At 43.2% G+C, this 26,404-nt stretch overlaps 1 protein-coding gene across 1 annotated transcript; it reads right to left on the bottom strand.

The window, feature by feature from the left end:
- Positions 1-178: 178 nt before the first annotated feature.
- Positions 179-23,746, bottom strand: coch (coagulation factor C homolog, cochlin (Limulus polyphemus)). The gene is made up of 14 exons (XM_078288521.1): positions 23,713-23,746; positions 22,809-22,853; positions 15,771-15,927; positions 13,946-14,079; positions 13,664-13,725; positions 9,984-10,035; positions 9,354-9,501; positions 7,945-8,048; positions 7,415-7,641; positions 5,598-5,730; positions 4,856-4,999; positions 1,926-2,082; positions 433-545; positions 179-396 (listed from the first exon to the last, which is right to left on the bottom strand). Exons 1-14 carry the CDS (start codon positions 23,744-23,746, stop codon positions 179-181), a joined length of 1,728 nt encoding a protein of 575 aa, XP_078144647.1.
- Between the last annotated feature and the right edge of the window lie 2,658 nt (positions 23,747-26,404).

Raw genomic sequence — 26,404 nt, 5'->3', positions numbered from 1 at the left:
TGATTTCCCAACTTCTCCCTCATTAAATAAAAAAAACATGTTTTATGGGCCCTGGCTTGTGTGTGTGTGTGTGTGTGTTTTAGTGTGTATATGTACATGTGTGTGTTCTTGTGTTAGAGTATGTGTGTATATGTGTGTTACTGTGTATATATACTGTGTGTGTGTGTGTGTGTGTGTGTTAGTTGGCCTCGGTGAAGTCTCGGCAGATCCCTCGGACCAGCGGCTGGGCGAAGTCGGCGAGGCCGGTGAACTCTCTGGTGAAGAAGGTGTGGCTGTCCTTCGGCTCCGATGACATCACTCTGAGGTCATCGAGCGGCGCCCAGGCCACGCCCACCGAGTACATGGTGATGTCTGGTGATTGGCAGACAGGAGAAAGTGGAGGAGTCAGACAGCGGACTGTAACACCACACACACACACACACACACACACACACACACACACACACACACCTTGTTTCTGTGCGGCCAGGGCGGGGGCTGCGACGTCGTCGTATGATTGGCCGTCCGTCACCACGATGAGGAAGTTGCGGCCCGGTCCCGTCCGTCTGGTAGAAACAAATAAGAGACAATTTATTTCAGTTTTTAATTTATTTATTTTATTTTTCTCTCAGACACCTTTTCTATTCTTCTTCTACTTGTTCAGCAGCAGATCATCTGCAGGAACGTCAGAACCACAGAAGAAATGACAGAATTACTAGAGCAGAACTGAGAAGTAGAGTAGAGAGTAAAGTAGAGCAGAACAGAGAAGTAGAGTAGAGAGTAAAGTAGAGCAGAACAGAGAAGTAGAGTAGAGAGTAAAGTAGAGCGGAACGGAGAAGTAGAGTAGAGAGTAAAGTAGAGCGGAGCGGAGAAGTAGAGTAGAGAGTAAAGTAGAGCAGAACAGAGAAGTAGAGTAGAGAGTAAAGTAGAGCAGAACAGAGAAGTAGAGTAGAGAGTAAAGTAGAGCAGAACAGAGAAGTAGAGTAGAGAGTAAAGTAGAGCAGAACAGAGAAGTAGAGTAGAGAGTAAAGTAGAGCAGAACAGAGAAGTAGAGTAGAGAGTAAAGTAGAGCAGAACAGAGAAGTAGAGTAGAGAGTAAAGTAGAGCGGAGCGGAGAAGTAGAGTAGATTAGAGTAGAGCAGAGAACAGAAGAGAAGGGAGGAGTAGAGTAAAGAACAGTAGAATAGAATAGTTATAGTAGTCTGGGCGGTGATGGTTCTACCTGAACAGGTTCTAGATGGTGTAGGTTCTACCTGAACAGGTTCTGGGTGGTGTAGGTGATGGTTCTACCTGAACAGGTTCTAGATGGTGTAGGTTCTACCTGAACAGGTTCTGGGTGGTGTAGGTGATGGTTCTACCTGAACAGGTTCTGGGTGGTGTAGGTTCTACCTGAACAAGTTCTGGGTGGTGTAGGTGATGGTTCTACCTGAACAGGTTCTAGATGGTGTAGGTTCTACCTGAACAGGTTCTGGGTGGTGTAGGTGATGGTTCTACCTGAACAGGTTCTGGGTGGTGTAGGTTCTACCTGAACAAGTTCTGGGTGGTGTAGGTGATGGTTCTACCTGAACAGGTTCTAGATGGTGTAGGTTCTACCTGAACAGGTTCTGGGTGGTGTAGGTGATGGTTCTACCTGAACAGGTTCTAGATGGTGTAGGTTCTACCTGAACAGGTTCTGGGTGGTGTAGGTGATGGTTCTACCTGAACAGGTTCTGGGTGGTGATGGTTCTACCTGAACAGGTTCTAGGTGGTGTAGGTTCTACCTGAACAGGTTCTGGGTGGTGTAGGTTCTACCTGAACAGGTTCTTGGTGGTGTAGGTTCTACCTGAACATGTTCTGGGTGGTGTAGGTTCTACCTGAACAGGTTCTTGGTGGTGATGGTTCTACCTGAACAGGTTCTTGGTGGTGTAGGTTCTACCTGAACAGGTTCTTGGTGGTGATGGTTCTACCTGAACAGGTTCTGGGTGGTGTAGGTGATGGCGTCGCCGGTCGCAGTTCCTCCGCTCATGTAAGGAATCCTCCGCAGAGCGTTGATGGCTTCCTCTTTACTTGGATGATCAAACAGACCGAACTCCAGCCGCTGGTCGTAGGTGAACTGCACCGCACCTGGAGAACCAATACAATCAGTGAATCAATCAATTAATCAATCAACCAGTTAGTCAGTAACTCACTCGCTCAAACAATCAAGCAGTCAGTCACACCAACTAACCAACCAACCAATAAATCAAACCAACCAATTAATCAAAGAATGAACCATCAATCAATCAACACACCAACCAGCCAATCATTCAATCAACCAATCAGTAAATCAAACAATCAACCAGCCAACTGATGCAACAACCAAGCAACCATCAAACCATCCAATCAACATCCATGCAGTCAGGCAAATGCCAGGTCCAGACAGATTCTCCACAGATTTCTTTAAGACATTTTCAGATCTCCTCTCTCCATTACTTTACATTACATTACTTTATTACATTCTAACCCACTCTATTCCCACTCTAACCCCAGCTTCCATTTCTCTTCTTGCTAAGAAAGGCAAAGACCCGCTGCTATGTGGCTCATATAGCCCAATCTCACTGCTTAATGTTGATTGTAAAAAAAATTAAAATTTTAGCCAAGGCCCTTGCAAAGCGACTTGAGGAAGCTCTCCCGTCTTAAATATCACAAACTGGCTTCATGCAGGGTAGAAATTCCTTCTTTAACATTCGCAGATTATTTAATATTATTTATACTTCTAATTCCTCATCTCAGTCTGAATCTATCGTGTCTTTAGATGCAGAGAAGGCATTCGATCGGGTGGAGTGGGAGTTCCTTTTTTTCTCTTGAAAGATTTGGTTTCTGTTCACAATTTATCTCTTGGATTAAACTTGTTTACAGTGCACCACTTGCATCAGTACACACAAATGACACCGTCTCTGATTTTTTTCCCCTTGCCAGAGGGACGAGGCAGGGATGCCCACTTTCCCCTTTACTTTTCACAGAACCCTTGGCATTCATCAGTGTAAGCATTTTAATGGTATTACACGTGGAGGACTCGAACACAAGGCTTCCTTATATGCAGATGACCTGCTCTTATATGTTTGTAATCCTGCCTCCTCTCTCCCTCATATTTTTAATATTTTAGAGAAATTTGGATCTTTTTCCGGCTACAAACTGAATTTACAGAAAGGTTACATTTTCCCCATAAACTTTGATATGCACACTTTACTTCCTGCTGTATGCCCCTTTAGAGTTGCCAAACGTTTCAAATACCTGGGAATAATGGTAACCCGCTCATTTCATTCTCTTTTTAAAGTCAATTTTCTCCTCATGGTAGATAGTTGTAAACAAGATTTAACACGTCGTTCCACTTTGCCTTTGTCCCGCGCCGGCCGTATCTTATAAAAATGATTACCCTACCAAAATTTTTAGATCTCTATCAGACTCTCCCAATATTCATTAAGAAGGATTAGCTCTCTTGACAAGATCATATCCAACTTTATCTGGAATGGTAAAACTCACAGGGTTCTAAAGCTTCTCTTCAAAGACCTAAAAATGCTGGAGGCATGGGACTTTCAAATTTCCTCTACTACTATTGGGCAAATAATATCACTAAAAATCTATTTTGGATGCAACAAGTTCCAAAGGTCCCAGTTTGGGTTAAAATGAATCAGCACCAAATTTCACTTCCTTCCTGCTATGCTCACAACTTCGAATTCCTCCAGTTAAATGTAGCTCCACTCCCGTTGTCCCATTTTTACAGCTATATTTGCAAATGCGTCATTTTACCCAAAAACAATTCCCCACATTTCCAAATTTACCACCATCAAATGACATAGATAGATTGCTTGTTTTGAGTCCGGGCCTTAAAGGACGAGTCTGTGATATATAATATATGCAATATTAACGCTCAAAGTATAGCGAAGTTAAAAACACTGTTGGAGCACAACTTGGCATTAGAGATTTTTTGATGACTAATGGGAGGCAATCCTGGAACAGGTACACTCCTCATCACCTTGTGCTCATCATGGATTAATCCAATTTAAAATTCTTCACTGAGTTCACCTGAAGGGCAGAACTGGCCCGGATACCCGGGTACTGACAACGCCTGTAACAGATGCCAACAGTCACCAGCTGATTTGATTCACATGTTTTGGACATGCCCAAAATTATAAAAATTTCAGAAGGAAATTTTTAAGACCTTCTCTGATATATACAATGTTCCCCTCGCTGCTCTGTTCATTCTACAGCCCCAAGATCTCACTCTCGCCCCTGACACCTGTACAGTCCCTGCTCCACCCTCTCATGCCCGGTGGATTAAGGAAGTTATGTTTCACCTTAAATTAGAGAAAATAAAGTATAGCCTGAAAAACTGAACAAATAAATGTAACAAAATTTGGTCACCCTTTCTAAGATACTATGAAAATCTTGATACCACCTCCTGGACATAGTTTAACCATCTTGTAAGTTGAGTATTAAATTGTATATTTAATATTTTTATTATTTTTCCCCTTTATTTTTTTTCCCCTTCTTTCTTTCAACATAGAGAGAGAGAGACTCCGGGGTGGGTGGGTAAGTGGGAGGGCGGGAATGGCAGATTGCAATCTATTTTTTTCAATGTCATGTTTTATGTTTCTGTATAAGAAGTGATATCTGCAGTTTTCATCTGAACTTGCTATACACGGAAATTTTATTCTCCCACCTGTTTATACAACTATTTTGAAAACCCAATAAAAATATTACTGAAAAAAAACATCCAATCAACCAATCAGCCAACCACCAAATCAATCACCCAACCATTCAATCAACCAACCAATCAACAAAACAATCAACTGTACAATCCATCAACCGATCGATCGACCATCAACCGATCGATCCGTCCCATCATGCAGCTGACCGATGCGAGCTCCGACGTCTGAGATGTCGAAGCTTCTGGCGACCGCAGCCAGGAAGTCCAGAACGAGACGGAAGTTTCCGTCGCCGACGCTCGACGAGCCGTCGATCAGGAAGCCGATGTTCACCGAGTTGTAGCAGGTCTTACCTACACACACACACACACACACACACACACACACGCAGACACACACACACACACACACGCAGACAGACGCACACACACACGCAGACAGACGCACACGCACGTGTATGGTCATTAGAAACAGACAGGTATCAGGAGAGACAGACAGATGTCAGAGAGACAGACAGGTGTCAGGACAGACAGACAGGCATCACAGAGACAGACAGGTGTCAGGTCAGGACAGACAGGTGTCAGGAGAGACAGACAGGCATCAGGACAGACAGACAGGTGTCAGGACAGACAGACAGGCATCACAGAGACAGACAGGTGTCAGGAGAGACAGACAGGCATCAGGACAGACAGACAGGCATCAGGACAGACAGACAGGCGTCAGGACAGACAGACAGGTGTCAGGACAGACAGACAGGCATCAGGACAGACAGACAGGCGTCAGGACAGACAGACAGGCGTCACAGAGACAGACAGGTGTCAGGTCAGGACAGACAGGCGTCAGGAGAGACAGACAGGCATCAGGACAGACAGACAGGTATCAGGACAGACAGACAGGCGTCACAGAGACAGACAGGTGTCAGGACAGACAGACAGGTGGAAGGTGTCTCACTGCACAGCAGGCTGTCCAGGGAGCAGAGTCTCTGAGCCAGAGGCTTGACGTGTTTGTTGCTGCTGAACCAGCTGGGGATCAGGTAGCTGAAGAAGCCGTTATCTTTACACACCGCCTGCAGGGAGAGAGGGGCCTTGTTTTATTGTGTTTGGAGTGCCAGGTGGGCGGAGTCACAAAACTTGAATGGATAGAACGATCATTCATTCTGATTCATTCAAATCAGCGTTCCTGGACGGTCGGAGCGGCGGCCATCTTGCTGTGACCCGTCGGACTAGCTTCTGTATAAAGAGACTCACAGCAAGTCACTGAGCTGAGAGGTTTTACAGCAAGAACCAAAGCAGCTTCTCTGTCTCCTTGCTAACATGCTAATGTTGACTAGAAGAGCTAGAGAGAGAAGTACAGTCTGTGATGAAGCTACGTTAGCCTCGTCGCTAACGTTAGCTCCCAGTTAAGTTCTGACAGTTAGCTAACAGACTCGTCTGCTCAGTGTGACAGTTTACAGCCTTAAGGCCGTTCACACCTGGAGCGACAACTATAAAGAAACTAAACTATAACGACACACTGCTGCTGAGTGACTCTACAGCGATATCGTCTTATTTTGGAGGTTTATATTCGGAGCTAAATGGAGGATGATGACTTCACCAACCTGCTTTGATTTTCCTCGCTCTCTAAAGTAAATAACGACACAGACGAAGGATTTGGGTTCATGAATTGCTGCTAAAGAGAGAGGAGCTGCAGAATCAATAATGATGTCATCATCATCATCATTTAGTGAATGACATCATGTGCTTTGTGTGTGTTGCGAAATATGGAGATTTTCCATCAATTCTGAAAATAAAAGTGAATTTCCAAAACAGAAATCTATATTAGGGAAAAAAACATTAGCTGAAGTTCATCATTCAATATTCAGATAAATAACTAAAATCTAAATGTAAATCCTAATGAATATAAATATAAACTTAAATCTAAATACCTAAGCCTAAATGTAAATGTGAGTCTAAATCTTAATCTAATCCTACATGTAAATGTAAATATGAATCTAAATTTAAATGTAGATCTAACCGTAAATGTAAATATGAATCTAAATCAAAATGTGAATCTAAATATGAATATAAACCTAAATATGAATGTGAACCTGAGTCTAACCCTAGATGTGAACCTGAGTCTAACATTAGATGTGAACCTGAGTCTAACCCTAGATGTGAATCTGAGTCTAACCCTAGATGTGAACCTGAGTCTAACCCTAGATGTGAATCTGAGTCTAACCCTAGATGTGAACCAGAGTCTAACACTAGATGTGAACCTGAGTCTAACCCTAGATGTGAACCTGAGTCTAACCCTAGATGTGAACCAGAGTCTAACACTAGATGTGAACCTGAGTCTAACACTAGATGTGAACCTGAGTCTAACCCTAGATGTGAACCTGAGTCTAACCCTAGATGTGAACCAGAGTCTAACACTAGATGTGAACCTGAGTCTAACCCTAGATGTGAACCTGAGTCTAACCCTAGATGTGAACCAGAGTCTAACACTAGATGTGAACCTGAGTCTAACACTAGATGTGAACCTGAGTCTAACCCTAGATGTGAACCTGAGTCTAACCCTAGATGTGAACCAGAGTCTAACACTAGATGTGAACCTGAGTCTAACCCTAGATGTGAACCTGAGTCTAACCCTAGACGTGAACCTGAGTCTAACCCTAGATGTGAACCTGAGTCTAACCCTAGATGTGAACCAGAGTCTAACCCTAGATGTGAACCTGAGTCTAACCCTAGATGTGAACCAGAGTCTAACACTAGATGTGAGTGCGTCAGCACCTTCTTCATGAAGTCCTTGTCCCGCACCGTGCCGAGCTCCTCGGGCGCCGGCTTGGCGACCGACACCAGGAAGACGTTGATGCCGGACTCTCGGGCCAGCGTGGCGGCCGGCTCCAGGTCGTCGGACGGCCAGCCGTCCAGCAGCACCAGCAGCACCCGGGGGTGCCCCCGCCGCGCCCCACGCTCCTGGGAGAAGAAGCTCTCCACCGTGTGCATGATGGCCTTACCTGATCGATCAATCAATCAACCAGTCAATCAATCACATTTCAATCTATCTGTCTGTCTCTCTGTCTGTCTGTCTACCTATCAACCAATTAAGAAATCAATCAGTAAGTCAATGAACCAATCAACCAATCATCCAGGTCATAGGTAAACTAGAGAATGCATGTTTCTTTATGTGTATATGTGTGCGTGTGCGTGTGTGTGCGTGTGCATGTGTGTGTGTGTGTGTGTGCGTGTCAGTGTCTGTGTGTGTGTGCGTGTCAGTGTCTGTGTGTGTGTGCGTGTCAGTGTCAGTGTGTGTGTGTGACCTGTGTTGGTGTCTCCTCCCAGGTAAGCCGCTTCCTTGATGGCGAACAGCAGCTCTTTAGGCTGAGTGAAGTTTGTCAGGTAGAACTCTGTCTGGGGAGAGTCGCTGCACACACACACACACACGCACACACACACACACACACACACACACACACACACACACACACACACACAGCAGCAATGGAAACACCTCACTGTAAAAAGGAAAACTTGAAATTGTTCGCCTTAATGTGATTTTTGAGTAAGTTGAACAAAACATATTAAATGCCCCTGTCAACATTCCGGTCCGCCATGTGTCCCCCCGGTCTGCCATGTCCCCCCGGTCCGCCATGTCCCCCCAGTCCCCCCGGTCCGCCATGTCCCCCTGGTCAGCCATGTCCCCCCGGTCAGCCATGTCCCCCCGGTCCCCCCGGTCTGCCATGTCCCCCCGGTCCCCCCGGTCAACCATGTCCCCCCGGTCCCCCTGGTCCGCCATGTCCCCCCGGTCCCCCCGGTCCCCCCGGTCTGCCATGTCCCCCCGGTCCCCCCGGTCCGCCATGTCCCCCTGGTCAGCCATGTCCCCCCGGTCAGCCATGTCCCCCCGGTCCCCCCGGTCTGCCATGTCCCCCCGGTCCCCCCGGTCAACCATGTCCCCCCGGTCCCCCTGGTCCGCCATGTCCCCCCGGTCCCCCCGGTCCCCCCGGTCTGCCATGTCCCCCCGGTCTGCCATGTCCCCCCGGTCCCCCCGGTCAGCCATGTCCCCCCGGTCCGCCATGTCCTCTCAGTCCCCCCGGTCCACCATGTCCCCCGGTCCGCCATGCGGACGGCGGCTCCCTCATGTGAAATTAGTCGCCTAAAAGGTGAGGGTTTTTTTATCGATGCTGTTTTGCTGTAAAACTCTAAACTCGTGCAGTAAGTTGCCTTGAAATTTTGAGTTTTCTCAACCTTCTTGTTTTTACAGCACTCTCTCCTGTCTGAAACCACTGACTGACCTTATTGACATGGCAGCCATTTTGAATTTAGGGTGGGAAGATATAGAAATATATAAATGTGTTGCTTCAGTTAGTGAGACTTCAGACTGATCAGTTTCAAATTATCAGCAATCTGAGGAACAACAGCAACACGACTGCTGGATTTAGCAAGAAGTTAGCTAGCTAGCTAGTTAGTTAGCTACTTGCTAGCTAGGCTAATCTGGATTCTTCAGATTAATTTGTTTTTCAGTGAATCTGAAATGATAAATGTTTATGATGTGCAGCTGCAGGCGGGACAATACAGTACAGTAGTCACAGTACTACAGTATGCAGTACTACAGTATTAAAGTGTGTGAATACGGTCAATAGGAAGTTTCCACACAAAGAAAAACGTAATGTGTTTGTGTGTGAATTTCTGTGTGTGTGTGTGTGTGTGTGTGTGTGTGTGTGTGTGTCACCTGGCCTGCACCAGCCCCACATGCGGCCCGACGGGTCCGACCCGCAGCATGGCCGCCAGTCTGGAGACGAAGCTCTTCTGCAGGTTGAAGCGCCGCTGGCCGATGTTGTTGCTGCTGTCGATCACCATGGCGATGTCCATCTTACAGTCTGCACACACACACACACACACACACACACACACACAAACACATATTAGTTACAAGTTGGCCAAACAAGGAGCATGAATTATTACAGTCCGGCTAAACTAACTGATTTTCTGTTTACTGTATTTACTGAACACAGTGTGTTGAGTGTTATTTGCTCCAGTGTGTTTATTGTATCCAATACGTTTCTGTATTTATTTATTTTTGATTTTGATCACAATACGCTTTGGCAAAACTAATTCTATTTGATTCGTGCCAATAAAGCTCATTTTGAATTTGAATTTAGATTTTCTAATTGAATCTTTTACAGTTTCTCTCTTTCTGTTGCCTGCTGGTCAAAAATAAATAAAGTAAATGTCTTGATTTGTGGAGTAATTTCTCAACCTGTGTTTCATAACCCAGTGTGTTACAGGTACTGCTGAAATAAATCTAATAAATCTGAGTAACATGCACGCGCACGCACACACACACACACACACAAAGTACCTTTATTTCCCAACGTCAGTGCTTTCTTCACTGATGGCTTCTTCAGCGGTTTCTTCACTGCAACAGAATACAGACAAAACACACACACACACACACACACACGCGCACACACACACACACACACACACACACACACACACACACACACACAGGTCAGCTGAGGTAACAGCCTGTCTGGTGAACCCATCTCCCCCTGTTGTGTTTGGAAGCTCTTTGGCGATGAAGAAGATGTCCGCCAGTAAAGTCATTATGAACAGAACAGTTTGATCTGCCGCCGCTGGATGTTTTGGAAACTGTTAGAACTCACTGTCAGAAACCAGCGAAGAAGATAAACAACCCTGAATTCAAGCGGTGTCAGATTTACGGTCTGAAGGACTTTCCGACCGGGAAGTGTCACATGAAATCTGAAATCAGGATTGTAGCTGCAGCAGGAGACAGTGATGTCATCGCTCTTTCCAACATGGCTGACCAGAGAGTCGTACGAACAGAAGAAACTTCATGCAATAAAGCCAAAAATGAACCACGAATAAATTTACAGACATGAATATTCCTTGATAACTACAGCGCTGCGGTGTTCAGGTTCCTGTGGTGTTCACACTCAGAATCCACTGAAACAGCTGAAGACTGTTTGCTAGCTCGGCTATCGCTAGCTCGAGGCTAACGTTAGCCTAGAAGGCCGCAGCGTGGAAACAGCTGAGGAAACGTTCTCTAGTTTTCTGACCATAAAGCACCTGAACACAAACGCCTCAGATGGCCGAGTCGAGACGTGTTCCTGACTCAGAGGACCTGACATCACTCGACTCATTCGGGTTTATAGTCAAGTTTCTAGAAAGAGCCGCCGCACTGCTGGTACACAGCAGTATGATGTGTCATTTCTTACAGTAGTACTATGACAGCCGGTACACAGCAGTATGATGTGTCATTTCTTACAGTAGTACTACGTCTCGTTCACAGTTGACTTTTGCGGTACGTTATGTTTTCCGACAGAAACCCATTCATTCCTATGGGAGACGCTGCGACAACACAGCGCCCCCCTGTGGACAGTCTGTCTGCAGCAGAGTGATGAGATAAGATCAAACTTTTCTGTTTTCTTCAGTCCGTCTCGACTCCTTTAATTTAACCAGAAGTTTAATTCTTGACTGGATTTGTGAGCTATTTTTGATTTTTTCTTTTAGTACAATAAAATATCTTACATTGAAAAACATTTCACTGTAGATTAACTCATCAAATTTGAAAAAATGTCTGATGATTTGGTGACAATGGGCCTCATTCACGAAACTTTTCTTAAGTTGTTCTTACTTTGTTCTTAAGAAACATGCCTACGCAAAACCAACGTGGGATTCATGAAGCATGCGCAGAGTCTTGATTTTTGCATATTCCAGGTGTATCTGATGATGAATGCCACTTGTTCCTTAATTGGATGCGCGTGCCTGTTGATGCTGATTAGCAGGTAGATGCCCTGGCAACTCCATAAAAGGCCTGCTGTCTGAAGGGTCATGTGCAAATGGAAAGCATTACTGGAGTGGTGGAGAATGGCAAACAGACCCAAGAAGAAAAATTCAAACTCTGAAGTAGAAGTGTTGTTGTCGGGAGTGAGAGAAAAAAATATATATACTTTTTCAAAGTGTAAGCGGTGGAGTGACAGCAACTGAGAAAAAAAAAACATGGCAAGAAATTACTGATGCTGTCAATGCTGCAACATCAGAAACACACACCTTGAATTAAATGAAAAAGAAACTGTTTGACTTAAGTTAGGTTAGGGTTAGTCTAATTCCAAATAGATGCAGTTTATTAGCTACAGGCGGACGGCAGGGCACTGCCAAAATGTTTGGGGAAATAATATGGAGACTGTGCTGTCAGGTGTCCAGTCATCAGCGGAGTTGGACACTGGTTTAATTCAAGCAGCATCTCCATCTGATGGTAAGCTCAGGCTTTAGACTTTATAATAATATTGCTGGTTTTGACTGTAGCTCTTGACAGGAGCTTTCTTCCTGCGGTGTCGAAGCACATCCAACAGCCTTCCAGCTCAGTATGCTGCGCTCGCTCTGTGGCGGAGCGAGTGCACGTATGATAATTATATGATCGCTGCTGAGGGGTCTGAAGGTTTATCAGTTGTGGCTTTAGCAATGTGGTCAAGGCATAACCTCTATCACCTAGAGACAAACTAGTCTTGAGACTCTGGTTAATTTAACTTCCATTCAGTCCAATATGCGCCGTGCGTCTCCAGCAGCACCTGCTCAAGACGCACGACACCCTGCTGTTCTGCAGCACCGAGTCATGGATCCCTCCTGGACAGCTGGAAACCACATGTAGGAGGTTTAGGATGGCGTTGCAAATTAATTGAATGTTTATGGTGTGTTATTGTTTGCAATTTAAATAGGGAAATGCGTTTGGAGACAGTGCTTTGGTGCGCAGTCTATTGCTCCTGCGGTAAAATAAGATAGAACTTTATTGATCAATAAATAATATATGTATGATAATATATGATAATAATTAATCACTTTAATCACTCAGGTTTCCAATTGAATAGAATTTCCTATGAATTTGTTCATATCGGCCTATAGCTTTGTTAATATGGTTATTATCACCAGGCTTACAAATGGAAACACATTTTGTTGTTGATATGAGGTCTGGGACTGCTTTAATAGATTTCCCTTAAAGAATAAAGCATTCTAAGTAGAAACCACTTCATGCGTAATGCCCCACGCATGTTTCCAAACACACGTAGATTTTGATCATACCAAAGAACAAATTCAGGTAAGAAAAAAAATGATGAATGCCGAAATGTTCGTGGAAACGTTCGTAAGTACACTTTAAGATCAAATCTGATCGTACGCACGTTTCGTGAATGAAGCCCAATGAGAACGTTACATCTGTGGTCAGCTGTGTATGACAGGCTGTTATATAAATAATATAAATAATATACCCTCCCTCCAACATGTATTTTGGAGTTGAGTAGCTGAAAAAGTTAAGTACAGTAATGTAAATGTATTTGTCTGCCGTCCTGCCGTCGTGTTCGACTCGCCCAGCTGAGTTTAAAATCGTTTAAAGGTTTACTTGTTCATTCAGGTCTGCGCTTGGAAACTTGTCATGTAGGTTTGTGGTTGCAAGCTTAATTTTGCAAGTTTGTACCTTTAGGTCTGTGCTTGTAAACTCCATTTTGCAGGTTTGTACATTCAGATCCGTGGTTGCAGTTTCAATCTTACCAGCTGTGAGGCAGAAAATCACCTCGGATGTCTGTCTGCTCACAGACTTTTGACAGGTTTACTATGTGAGAACGTTCTGTAAACTGTGGTTTGTAAAGGAAAGAAATAAACCCACAGTGTGTTCAATTCTGCACTGAAGCACTGCGACATGTTAAATGACCTCATACTACAACGTTACTTAAATACCACAAGAGAATAACGTTACCTACCATTAAAGTTTAGAGATAGATTTAAAATTCCATAAAAATTGCGTTGGAGAGAACATATGTTCACGTCAAATCTGAAGGAGGCGTAATACAGTGTAGTATACAGTATTATAGTGTAGCAGTAGTTATAATATTATAGTATACAGTATTATAGTGTAGCAGTAGTTATAATATTATAGTATACAGTATTATAGTGCAGCAGTAGTTATAATACTGTAGTATGCAGTAGTTACAGTAGTACAGTTCAGCAGTAGTTACCTGGTTGGACGGCTGCTGGCAGGGCCGTGGTGCTCGTCACACTGGACAACTCCAGTGGAACACTAACAGGCTCTGGTCACACACACACACACACACACACACACACACAGAGACATACACACACACAGACACACACACACACACATAGGAGAAAGAGGCCGGTTGGTGAGGTAACAGGATATAAAATTATTAGTAGAGTGTTGAATCACTGAATTTGAAGAAAGTGTAAAAATGTAAGATTAATCAATCAATCAATCCACCAATCAATGGGTCAAACAGCAGCTGCACCTACTGGTGAGGCTGAAGGAGGTGGTCCAGTGGGACAGGGCCTGGGACTGGATCCCATGGGCGTAGGAGCTCATATAGTTGTGTTGTCCCTGCAGCCTGTGGACCCGGACCGGCCCGCCGGACGGACCCACCACCCCTCTGGAGATACAGGTCGACAAAACAAATACACCTTCAGAAACTCCACCATGTTGTCTAACCCTAACCCTCTGTTGTCACCGTCAGCCTGTGTGCCAGCAACTCGCTCTATTCTGACAGGTTGTGGGCGGGGCCAGAGGAGCATGTGTGTAGTGGTCTGCAGCTGCAAAGTTTTGAACAGGAAAATCACAGTTGGTGTCGTCAAATGTTTCATCATTTGGTGAGTTTACAGAGCTAGCTAGTGAGCGCTAATTAGGTAGCATTGGTTTCCCATCGACCCTGATGGATGCAGCTGTTTCTGACGCATTTCTTCCTGTCGTCTTTCAAAATAAAAGCTGTAGAGAACTGAAGCTTCGAACAGCTGGAATTAGGGCTGAACAATTAATCAAAATTTTATCAAAATCGCAGTATGGCCTACTGCAATTTTCAAATCACAGGAGGCGCAATATTTGTTAAAGGCAAAATGTGTGTCAAAATACTATTTTAAATTAAATATTGTCGTGCTGCAGAGATGTCCTGGCCTACACATCATATTCTACAGACTTAAGAAAACATCTTTGTTTGGTACAGATCCCCGCAAAAATCACACCATAATCATTTTAATACGTTTTTCAATGAAAATGAGAATAATGATGTAAAAAATTATCATTCCCTCTAATATCGCAAATCATATCGCAATTGCAATATCAGTCAAAATAATCGCAATTAGATATTTTTTCAAAATTGTTCAGCCCTAGCTGGAATCAACTTCTCCAATTTTAATTGCTGTTCATGAAACTAAATCACATCAGTAGGGAAACAAGGAGGCTGAAATCTGATTGGCTGTTGATGGTCGATGACGGTGAAAAGTTCAGCTGTGGAGACAAGCTTGTTGAGCATCCAATCATCAGCTGAGTCTCCTGGTCACTCAGATCTGGAGGAGAGGAAGGCTGATGAAGACTGAAGAAGACTGATGAAGGCTGATGAAGACTGAAGAAGACTGAAGAAGACTGATGAAGACTGAAGAAGGCTGATGAAGACTGATGAAGACTGAAGAAGATTGAAGAAGACTGATGAAGACTGATGAAGACTGATGAAGACTGGTGAAGGCTGATGAAGACTGAAGAAAACTGAAGACTGATGAAGACTGAAGAAGACTGAAGAAGACTGATGAAGACTGAAGAAGACTGAAGAAGACTGAAGAAGACTGATGAAGACTGAAGAAGGCTGATGAAGACTGATGAAGACTGAAGAAGATTGAAGAAGACTGATGAAGACTGATGAAGACTGATGAAGACTGGTGAAGGCTGATGAAGACTGAAGAAAACTGAAGACTGATGAAGACTGAAGAAGACTGAAGAAGACTGATGAAGACTGAAGAAGACTGAAGAAGACTGATGAAGACTGAAGAAGACTGATGAAGACTGAAGAAGACTGAAGAAGACTGAAGAAGATCCAGTTGTTCAGTTTGTTTGGTCTAAACAGAGAAATCACTCTCAGAGATCGCCCCCTAACTCTGCCCCTAACCCCGCCCCCTAACCCCACCCCCTAACCCCGCCCCTAACTCCGCCACTAACCCCGCCCCTAACTCCACTGCAGTCCCCACCTCACACATCTGGAGGCTAATCGGGTCTGGAGGCTTGTCAAGAGACAGAAAGAAAGAAAGAAAGAAAGAAAAACATAAAGAAAGAAAGACAGAAAGGTGTAAACTGCACCTGTGCATGGCGGCTCCGCAGACGGAGGAGACGGAGGCGTAGACGCCGGTGCCGAACACCGACACGCGCCACTGGGTGCAGTCCGGCGGACACAGAACCACCTGCCCGTCCTCCATCATGTCCGCACCGCGCGTCACACAGGTCACCGGGTACGGCACTGAACCAACACCAAACCAACATCAACGTTACTTAACATTTAGAGAGAAAAAAAGGATTCAAACAGTGAAAATACGAGCTCCAACCAGCTGCTCTGTGTCCTTTCACCACCAATAAATCATTGCCATATTAACACAATTAACATAAACGAGACCATCACCAAGACGCCTGTCAGCCTCTACCAGCCTCCACGTCTGCTGGAAGAACAGAAGAGGTTCTGTTCTTCTTCTGTTCTTCCAGAGCAAACGGAGCTGAAGCTTTCAGAGTCTCTGGCAGCAGATGGTGGAAGGAGGGAAAGGAAGATGGAGAAATCACTTCCAACATGTTGATCCTCTTCAGGGAGGAGGGAGGGGAGGGGGGGGCAGGAAGCAGCGGGGCTGAGAGACCAATCGTCTCCAACAGGCTCTCACTGGGTTACAGTCAGGGGCGGAAATTACGGGGGGGACAGGGGGGTCCGGACCCCCCCTTCCTGGGACTAACAGAGACTAACAGAGAGTTGTCCCCCTCAATATATCATTGTAAACATAACTATATAATTTTAAATAATATAATAATATGCATTGAAAGCACTTGTGCTAATTATAGACGCAAAACAATGCGTTTTTAAGTTTCAAAAGATTGCGTCCCCCCCTCATACGCCTCACAGTGGTTTGGTCCACTGCCTACCTGCCTCCCCGAACCCCCACACACACACATCAGCCCTCGGTACGAGTGTGTGTGGAGGATCTCTGGAAGTGTGTCAGTGGTGGCAGACCTCCAGTAAGAAGCTGCTTCACAAAGGTTAACTTAAAACAAAGGATGTGTCAGACATTTTTCTTTACTTCTACCACTCAATAGAATAAAACACATTCACAGTTGTAACCAGACTACATTTTGTTCCGTTACCTCGCGGTTGAATCTCGTGCGTCAGCGTGTTGGCACGGAGCCGCGTCTCCTAATGCATGTGTGTGTATGGAGGCAGGAGGTCTGTCCACAATTAAAATCGTCATAACTCACTGAATTTTCGACCGATTTTCAAGCGGTTTGGTTTGTTACAAATGCCAGACATGTATTTATGATACAGGATACTTGGTTAAATTAAAATGCCGGTTTTCATACCAAAATACTTTATCTTTTGTAGATGGTAACAGTAATATTTCTATAATATAATATTTAAGATTAACTTACCCTACGTAATTAGAACAGACATCCGATCATTTTTCAGTGCACCGAAACGCCAAGTAGAAAGACCCCAGTAATATCAAAGGCAATTTGATAAAATCTTCATAAGAAAGGAATGAAGTGCTTATGGAAATGTTTCATAATGGACCTCTATATACATTTAATACAACAGTACTTTTGGCGGCACCTTTGGTGTCCCCTTCAGGAATTGCTCTTGAGAAATTTTTCTGTTTATTGTCCCCCCCAACAGTGAAATGAAATATCCGCCCTTGGTTACAGTCAGTAGGCCGAGGGAGGAATATGAATTTGTCAGTCATAATTATTGTTGTCAGTATATAGTAGTCAGTGATTAAATTGATGGTTAAAAATGATACATGCAACACCTTTAAAATATCAGAAAAAGATACAAAATTACTCAAATTCAATAACAAAACAGTCAAAAAGATGAACTAGCATAAAATAGGGTTTCGGTTACGTAACACTATTCATGAGAGAGAGAGAAATGTATTTAAATACAGTGAAAATAACAAAATAAGTGCTATGAGGACCGACAGGATCAAAGGAGATTTTCATCTGTTTTATCCATTCAAGTGAATAGACAGAGGAGGGGGGAGGAGGAGGAGGGAGGGGGGGAGTTTAACATTTTTTATCATAAAAATGGAAAAAGCTCTAAAGATCAACAACAAGGCATAAGAAGAGGTTTCCAATGAGCTCAGCCTGTCAGAGAGAGACCTACCGGGGGATAATTCATCAAACTGAAGAGAAGCAGAGAAGAAGAAATGGATCAACAAAGCAGACAAGGAGCTTTTCCATTGGCTGACAATCTGAGAGACGAAGAAGAGATTCAACTTAGAAAACATTGGAAAAACATCAGGAATGGAAAAAAGAGAGAAAGAGAGACACAGAAAGAGAGTGAGACAGAGAGACACAGAAAGAGAGAGAGAGTGAGACAGAGAGAGACAGACAAAGAGACAGAAAGAGAGACAGACAGACACAGAAAGAGAGAGTGAGACAGAGAGAGACACAGAAAGAGAGAGAGAGTGAGACAGAGAGAGAGACAGACAGACACAAAGAGAGAGAGACACAGAAAGAGAGAGAGACAGAGAGAGAGACAGGCAGCCTGTCCATGTGTTTCCCGTCTCTCTTTTTTCTCAGTTCTAATGCAGCCGCTCTGCTTTTAATGAAGAAGCAGCTTTGAGGACCTGAATGAAAACAGTTTACTCTCCAAATAAACCGGGGGCTTGTTTGGGTGTGATGGATCTGACCGGTCGATCAGGTCCGATTGATCGACCGACCGGACAGACGATCCATTGATACACAACAGAACTTCCCAGAGCCTGAGTCTTCTTCACTTCATGTTCTGCTGTAGATTCTCACTCTGCTGGTTCAGCCTGCAGGGATCAGTCTGTAGATCTCTGTGTAGATCTCTGTGTAGATCTCTCTGTAGATCTCTCTCTGTCTCTCTGCTGGTAAAAGGTTAAAGAGGTTCAGCCTGCAGGGATCAGTCTGTAGATCTCTCTGTAGATCTCTCTCTGTCTCTCTGCTGGTTACAGGTTAGAGAGGTTCAGCCTGCAGGGATCAGTCTGTAGATCTCTCTGTAGATCTCTCTCTGTCTCTCTGCTGGTTACAGGTTAGAGAGGTTCAGCCTGCAGGGATCAGTGAGTATTACATCACTTTATTTAAACTACAATTTAAACTTTATTTAAACTCCCTGAACAATTCTCCAACTTCACAGCCGCAACCTCCGGAGCGTTTCGCAGGTGAAAGGCTGTTCAGCAGCAGACTTGAAGTCCTGGATGTCGGACTTTCCCAGCATCACATGAACGCAGCGTGACAGTTCTGGTCAGTTCAGATCATCTAATGGTGGAAATCCAAGATCCAGATCACCATCAAAATCTAATCAGCTGGTCTGTCAGCAGCACTTTATTGCTCCGGATCCTCTTCTCACTTTAATCTCTTCATCCTCTTCGTCTTCTCTTCTTTTTTTTTCTGCTTTGACTCCTGATGGAAACTGAAAGTCTTGATGCTTTTCTTCTGCTTCGCCTGAAAACTCAACATTTTTAGTCATTTTGCTCCAGAATAGACTGAAACTCAAAGAGCGTTCACATTCCTGTAGAATTCAGGAAATTCTGATTCTGCTAGAATCAATTTTCCCTCCATTTTCTTTCTCTTCCTGGTTGGTTTCTTTGCTTGTTTTGATTGGACGCTGAGCGTTTCATCACAATGCACCGCTCTAAACCTCAGCTAGCTCGGACTTCAGGAGCGAAGCGGCCGGACGCCACTTTCCTCAGAACCATGAAAATTCATTCATGTTCAGCACAGAAACACTGTGATTCTTTGGCTCCGCCCACCGAGGTTTAACTCAACCAATGAGCAGCGTTATTATCGTTTTTCATTAAATTTTATTTTGTTTATTTCAATTTCAGTTTAGTTTCAGGTAGTTTTCAGTGTGGGTTTGGTAGTTTACCTTCTGTTTTTTCTTTTTAAGTTTCAGGTCTAGTTTTAGTATTTTTGGTGGCGGTGATATTTTTTTAAAGATATAATGATACAAGAACTGGTATTTTGTATTTGTTTGGTATTGTGTAATAATAACAATATATCATAAGTTCAAAACCTAAGTTCTTTTTAAAATGTATTGATATAATTTTTTTCTTTTTTCAGTTAACATCAGTAAAAATGACACAAAATTCTCCACAAAATGAATTCTCCTTTTTACCCTGCTCAGAAATAATAAAAAAACAACTTAAACCATTTCACACATATTTTTATTTTATTTTCGTTTTATAATTAGAAGACAGAGTTAGTTCAGTCTTGTTTTTGTTAATTCCAGTTTCTTTTTTTATGAATCTTTTGCAGAGCAACAACAACAAGTTAATTACAGAAGTAACAAAGAGATGATTCCTGTCTCTCTGCCTGTGTCTCTGTCTGTCTCTCTGCCTGTGTCTCTGCCTGTCTCTCTCTGCCTGTCTTTCTGCCTGTCTCTCTGCCTGTCTCTCTGCCGGTCTCTCTGCCTGTCTCTCTGCCTGTCTCTCTGCCGGTCTCTCTGCCTGTCTCTCTGCCTGTGTCTCTGCCTGTCTCTCTCTGCCTGTCTCTCTGCCTGTCTCTCTCTGCCTGTCTCTCTGCTGGTCTCTCTGCCTGTCTCTCTGCCTGTGTCTCTGCCTATCTCTCTGCCTGTCTCTCTCTGCCTGTCGCTCTGCCTGTGTCTCTGCCTGTCTCTCTCTGCCTGTCTCTCTCTCTCTGCCTGTCTCTCTGCCGGTCTCTCTGCCTGTCTCTCTGCCTGTGTCTCTGCCTGTCTCTCTGCCTGTCTCTCTGCCTGTCTCTCTCTGCCTGTCGCTCTGCCTGTGTCTCTGCCTGTCTCTCTCTGCCTGTCTCTCTCTGCCTGTCTCTCTGCCGGTCTCTCTGCCTGTCTCTCTGCCTGTGTCTCTGCCTGTCTCTCTGCCTGTCTCTCTGCCTGTCTCTCTCTGCCTATCGCTCTACCTGTGTCTCTGCCTGTCTCTCTCTGCCTGTCTCTCTCTGCCTGTCTCTCTGCCGGTCTCTCTGCCTGTCTCTCTGCCTGTGTCTCTGCCTGTCTCTCTGCCTGTCTCTCTGCCTGTCTCTCTCTGCCTATCGCTCTACCTGTGTCTCTGCCTGTCTCTCTCTGCCTGTCTCTCTGCCGGTCTCTCTGCCTGTCTCTCTGCCTGTCTCTCCACCTGTCTCTCCGCCTGTCTGTCTGTCTGTCTGTCTGTCTGTCTCTCTGTCTGTCTTTCTGCCTGTCTCTCCGCCTGTCTGTCTGTCTGTCTGTCTCTCTGCCCGTCTGTCTGCCTGTCTCTCTGCCTGTCTCTCTCTCTGGTTACACAACCCTTCCTGGATCAGTAATGTAATATTGCAGCGGAGCCGGAGACAGACGGACCTTCTGTTCTTTCACATTCCTCAGCGCAGGAAACTGTCCTGCACTCTGATTGGTTAGAAAGATCTGAGCGGAAAAACACTGCACTCTGATTGGTTAGAAAGATCTGAGTGCTACCTGAAATTAATTAATTAATATTTTAATTAATTAATAAAACAAAGTGTTGAGACTCTGAAATTCAATAGAACTAATAGACTGCCAGGAGTCATTTTATAGAGTAGGAGTCTAGATTCTATTCTATTCTATTCTATTCTATTCTATTCCAATTCACAGATGTAATTTTGCTCGTAACAGAAACTTGTCACCACATCATTGATGAACAGAAGGGAGATTTGACCGTTTATTGATTCTGGACTGCTGCCATGTTTCTGCCTGTGAAACTGTTTGAAACTGTTTGAAACACTTTGAAACACTGAAACTGTTTGAAACACTTTGAAACTGTTTGAAACACTTTGAAACACTGAAACTGTTTGAAACATTTTGAAACTGTTTGAAACACTTTGAAACTGTTTGAAACACTTTGAAACACTGAAACTGTTTGAAACATTTTGAAACTGTTTGAAACACTTTGCATCACTTTGAAACACTTTGAAACACTGAAACTGTTTGAAACACTTTGAAACTGTTTGAAACACTTTGAAACACTGAAACTGTTTGAAACACTTTGAAACACTGAAACTGTTTGAAACACTTTGAAACACTTTGAAACACTGAAACTGTTTGAAACACTTTGAAACACTTTGAAACACTTTGAAACACTTTGAAACACTGAAACTGTTTGAAACACTTGAAACACTTTGAAACTGTTTGAAACACTTTGAAACTGTTTGAAACTGTTTGAAACACTGTGAAACACTTTGAAACTGTTTGAAACACTTTGAAACTGTTTGAAACAGAAACATTTTGAAACTGAAACACGTTGAAACTGTTTGAAACTGAAACACTTTGAAACTGTTTGAAACTGAAACACTTTGAAACTGAAACAGAAACATTTTGAAACTGAAACACTTTGAAACTGTTTGAAACAGAAACTGTTTGAAACAGAAACATTTTGAAACTGAAACACTTTGAAACTGTTTGAAACAGAAACATTTTGAAACTGAAACACTTTGAAACTGTTTGAAACTGAAACACTTTGAAATGGTTTGAAACACTTTGAAACGGTTTGAAACACTTTGAAACTGTTTGAAACTGAAACACTTTGAAACTGTTTGAAACACTTTGAAACTGTTTGAAACTGAAACACTTTGAAACTGTTTGAAACACTTTGAAACTGTTTGAAACTGTTTGAAACTGTTTGAAACTGTTTGAAACACTTTGAAACTGAAACACTTTGAAACTCTTTGAAACACTTTGAAACTGTTTGAAACTCTTTGAAACACTTTTTAAGTCATAGTTTTAAGTAGTTTTCATTTTTTTGTGACGGATGTGAGAAATCAGAGCTAAAACATCCCACATGTTGTACCTGTCCTCACCACCAGGAGGCGACAAGTTTACGTTTTTCCAGTCAGAAGTCGTATTTACGGTAAATCCTACATGACATGAACGCAACATGAACACAGAAACTGCATCGAATCAATATTTTCCCTGATTAGACTGAAGAGACAGACAGACAGACAGACAGACAGACAGGCAGACAGACAGACAGACAGGCAGACAGACAGACAGACAGACAGACAGGCAGACAGGCAGGCAGACAGACAGACAGACAGACAGACAGACAGACAGACAGATAGGCAGACAGACAGACAGACAGACAGACAGACAGACAGACAGGCAGGCAGACAGACAGACAGACAGACAGACAGGCAGACAGGTAATATAAAGGGACTTACCAGAGGATTCAGAGCCGAACGCCGAGGAAACCAGGAACAACAAGCCTGGAGGAGAGAGAGACAGACAGGTATCACTTTAACCTGTCTGTCTGACGTTTAACACACTGATACCAACCTGATACTGACAGAGAGCAGGGAGACAGGAAGGAAAGAAAGAAAGAAGAGAGAGAGAAAGAAAGAAAGAAAGAAAGAAAGAAGAGAGAAAGAAACAAAGAAACAAAGAAAAAAGAAAGAAAGAAGAGATAAAGAAAGAAAAAAGAAAGAAAGAAATAAGAGAGAGAGAAAGAAAGAAAAAAGAAAGAGAGAAAGAAACAAAGAAACAAAGAAAAAAGAAAGAAAGAGATAAAGAGAGAAAAAAGAAAGAAAGAAAAGAGATAAAGAAAGAAAGAAAGAAAGGTAAATGCAGAGGAATAAAATAAATAAATAGAAAGACAAAAAGAGATAAAAGTTCATCAAAGTGAAACAGCTGATTGAATAATTAAATATTAGAATGTTAGTTTCTTCTTCAGCAGCACTGGAATGTGCTGTGTGTATGTGTGTGTGTGTGTGCATGTGTGTGTGTGTGTGTGTGTGTGTGCATGTGTGTGCATGTGCGTGTGTGTGTGTTTTATAATTGATAGTTAATAGAATAGAATAGAAGTCAGTAGAGAACAGAATATTTGATCTAATATTTATTTGATGTCCTCACATTGTAAAGCAGAATAGAAGAAGAGTTCTACTGTTAGAAGACAGTAGAGAGAGAATAGAAACAGACAGAAAGAGAAATGAAAGACTGTAATAGAGAAGAGAAGAAGAGGAGAGGGAAGAAGAGAATGAGTGATAATATTATATAATCCAAAATAAACAAGCTATCTGAACACATAGAATAGAACAGAACACAACAGAACAGAGTGTGTTGTGGTACCTGTCAGCGGCAGCAGCACAGTCAGCAGAGTCATGGCTCAAACACCTGAAACAAACACACACACACACACACACACACACAGTTTCAACTGACTGAAAAACAGCCAGTCAGTTAACCAGTCAACAGTTAGTCCAGTCAATCAAGCAGTAACCTGTCAGTCAGTAAACTAGTCAGTCAGTCAGTCAGTCAGTCAGTCAGTCAGTAAACCAGTCAGTAAGCTGTCAGCATCTCTCTGCAGGTAGAGAAAACAGTAAAATTCGGCCTTACTGACTGTTTCTCCAGTCTTTCTGTTTTTCTCTTCAGTCTGCGAAGCTTCAGGAAACTGAAAGTTATTCCTCAGAAAGCAGCCGGGAAGCAGGCGATAAGCTGGGGGTGACTTGGTGTCGGTCGCCCAGTGAGCGAGAGCTGGTCCTTTAAATAATCTCACACACACACACACACACACACACACCCCTTACACTTCTGACATCACTGGAGGTGGGAGGGGCCTCGCTGACAGGTCAACCTGAGAGAGGAGAAGAGAGAGAGAGAGAGAGAGAGAGGGAGAGGAGAGAGAGGGAGAGAGAGAGAAGAGAGAAAAGGAAAACGACAGGAAGAGAGAAAAAAAGTAGAATAAGTCACAACAATGAAGAAATTAAGAAAGATTGCCATTCTTTTACCCTGCTTTTAGAATAGAATAGAATAGAATATAATATTCAGTATGCAGTCATGGTACCATAAGGCTCTTTGAATCAAAGCGTCCACCATATAGCATATGTTAAATAGCATATACTGTATGAATGTCATGTAACGTAATGTAATGTTATGGAATATAATATAATATAATAGAATAGAATAAGCTATAATGCTATAATGTCAGAATGTGCAGTGGGCCCAGTCAGGTTCCCTGTGGATTCCCATCCTGTTCACACTGCACAGTGTTGTAGTCGAGTCACCAAACCTCGAGTCCAAGTAGAGTCCCAAGTCCTCAATGTTTGAATCCGAGTCCAAGTCCAAGTCACCGCCGTCAAATCTGAATGGAGTCTCAAGTCCTCAGCACTCGAGTCAGCAGCTCATATCTGTGAGCTAACCTGCTGGATAGTTAGTTAGCGTCACATTAAAATGCAGCTCAAACCTCAAGAAACACTTTTCAGAAGCTTCAGCTGGAGGTTAAGATTAGCCTCAGTTATCCTTCACACAGTTTACACATGACTCTACTTTTATACCAGTTCATGGAAATTCCACGTAAGTGAAGGTAGTTTTTTTTACCGTGGACAAAGGCTGCAGCGTTGCAAACTGGAGAATTATTCAGTGTTCAGGAGGTTTGCACTGTCAATCAATTTGAACATGACAAACATGATCAGCTTCTGTTGGATTGGATTATTGGCTCGGATTACGAAGTAAGGCTTTAAGTGAAGCTGAGAATGTAAAGTTTAGATAAGGAAACAGGAACAAACAGGGCGCCATACTGCTGTGACAGACAATCTGACTGATTTGCGTCACATAATCCTGTTTGTGAAGGCAGCTTGACTGAGCAGCAGATGGAAATATGAGAAAATGATACAAAGGCTGCTGTGGATTTTAGATGATTCTGTCAGCTCAGCCTGGAGTCCAAAACTTTATTTAGTTGTGAGCAGCTGACAGATCGTCTTGCTGTGATGATGTCAGAGAGCCTGAGGGTCTGACCTCATATTGTTACGGTGCCATGAAGAAACCATGTATCTCCTGGGATCACTGTTCATCTTGTCACAAATTTAACGACTAATGACTAATTCAGGACTAACTTTATTTCATTCTAGTTTTGATGAAAATATCATGAAACAAAAAAACATGGCAGCAGATGTTTTTCCATGTTGATGAATCACAGAGACCCAGTCAGATTTCTCTGCTCAGTCTCTGTTCCCCTTCAGGGTTTGGAGGTTTATTAACAGAGATAAAGTTCCTGGATATTTAGATCTACATAATGTTTTTATTATCTGTTCTTACCTGATTAAATTGAATATTTGGTAACCCTTCATTTTACAGGTCCCTAACAATGTATGAACTATTTCTATTTCTTCGTTAACAAAAAAAAACTATTACACAGTAACGTGGCTAATAATTATACAACATATTTGCGTTCATATATTATTACATAGTACCGGACCTGTAAAGTGAAGCGTGTCTATTTTCTACAATTCAATAGTAATTCCTATGTATTTACATGGTACCGGACCTGTAAAGTGAAGCGGGTGTAATTGGACAATAAATCATACAATGTGACCATGTTTATTTTCTTTATTGGCATTTAAATGGTACATTTAAACAGGACAGCAGCTTACATTTCATACAGACCAGACTGGGGGATCAATTTTACAAATATTGAGCCATTCTCTAGCTTTAGCCTATCCCGGTGAGTGAAAGATGATGCATGCTACGAACTTTAGCACCCGCCTGGGAGCTAATATGGCTAGCTTTTCTACAGTGCTGGCTGTGTCAGTGAGCTAACGCTAGGCTATAGTAGTTTCCAGTCGTGTGCCTGCGTTCGTTGTGTGTAAATTAATCCTCCACACCCAGGGGTGCACGTCTCCATTAAAACACATCTGTTAGTTAGCTAACATTAGCCATGCCCATGTTAGCTTCGGGTGCTTGTGCCGGAGATATCTCTGCATGCATGTCGCTGTAAAAAGAAACACATCTGTCCCCATTCAGAAACGTCTGCACTGTGTGCTCA

This window comes from Centroberyx gerrardi, chromosome 14 (genome assembly GCF_048128805.1).
Source record: "Centroberyx gerrardi isolate f3 chromosome 14, fCenGer3.hap1.cur.20231027, whole genome shotgun sequence".
Lineage (NCBI taxonomy): Eukaryota > Metazoa > Chordata > Actinopteri > Beryciformes > Berycidae > Centroberyx > Centroberyx gerrardi.
The sequence above is the reverse complement of the archived record's forward strand: the minus strand, read 5'-3'. Positions and strand labels throughout refer to the sequence as shown.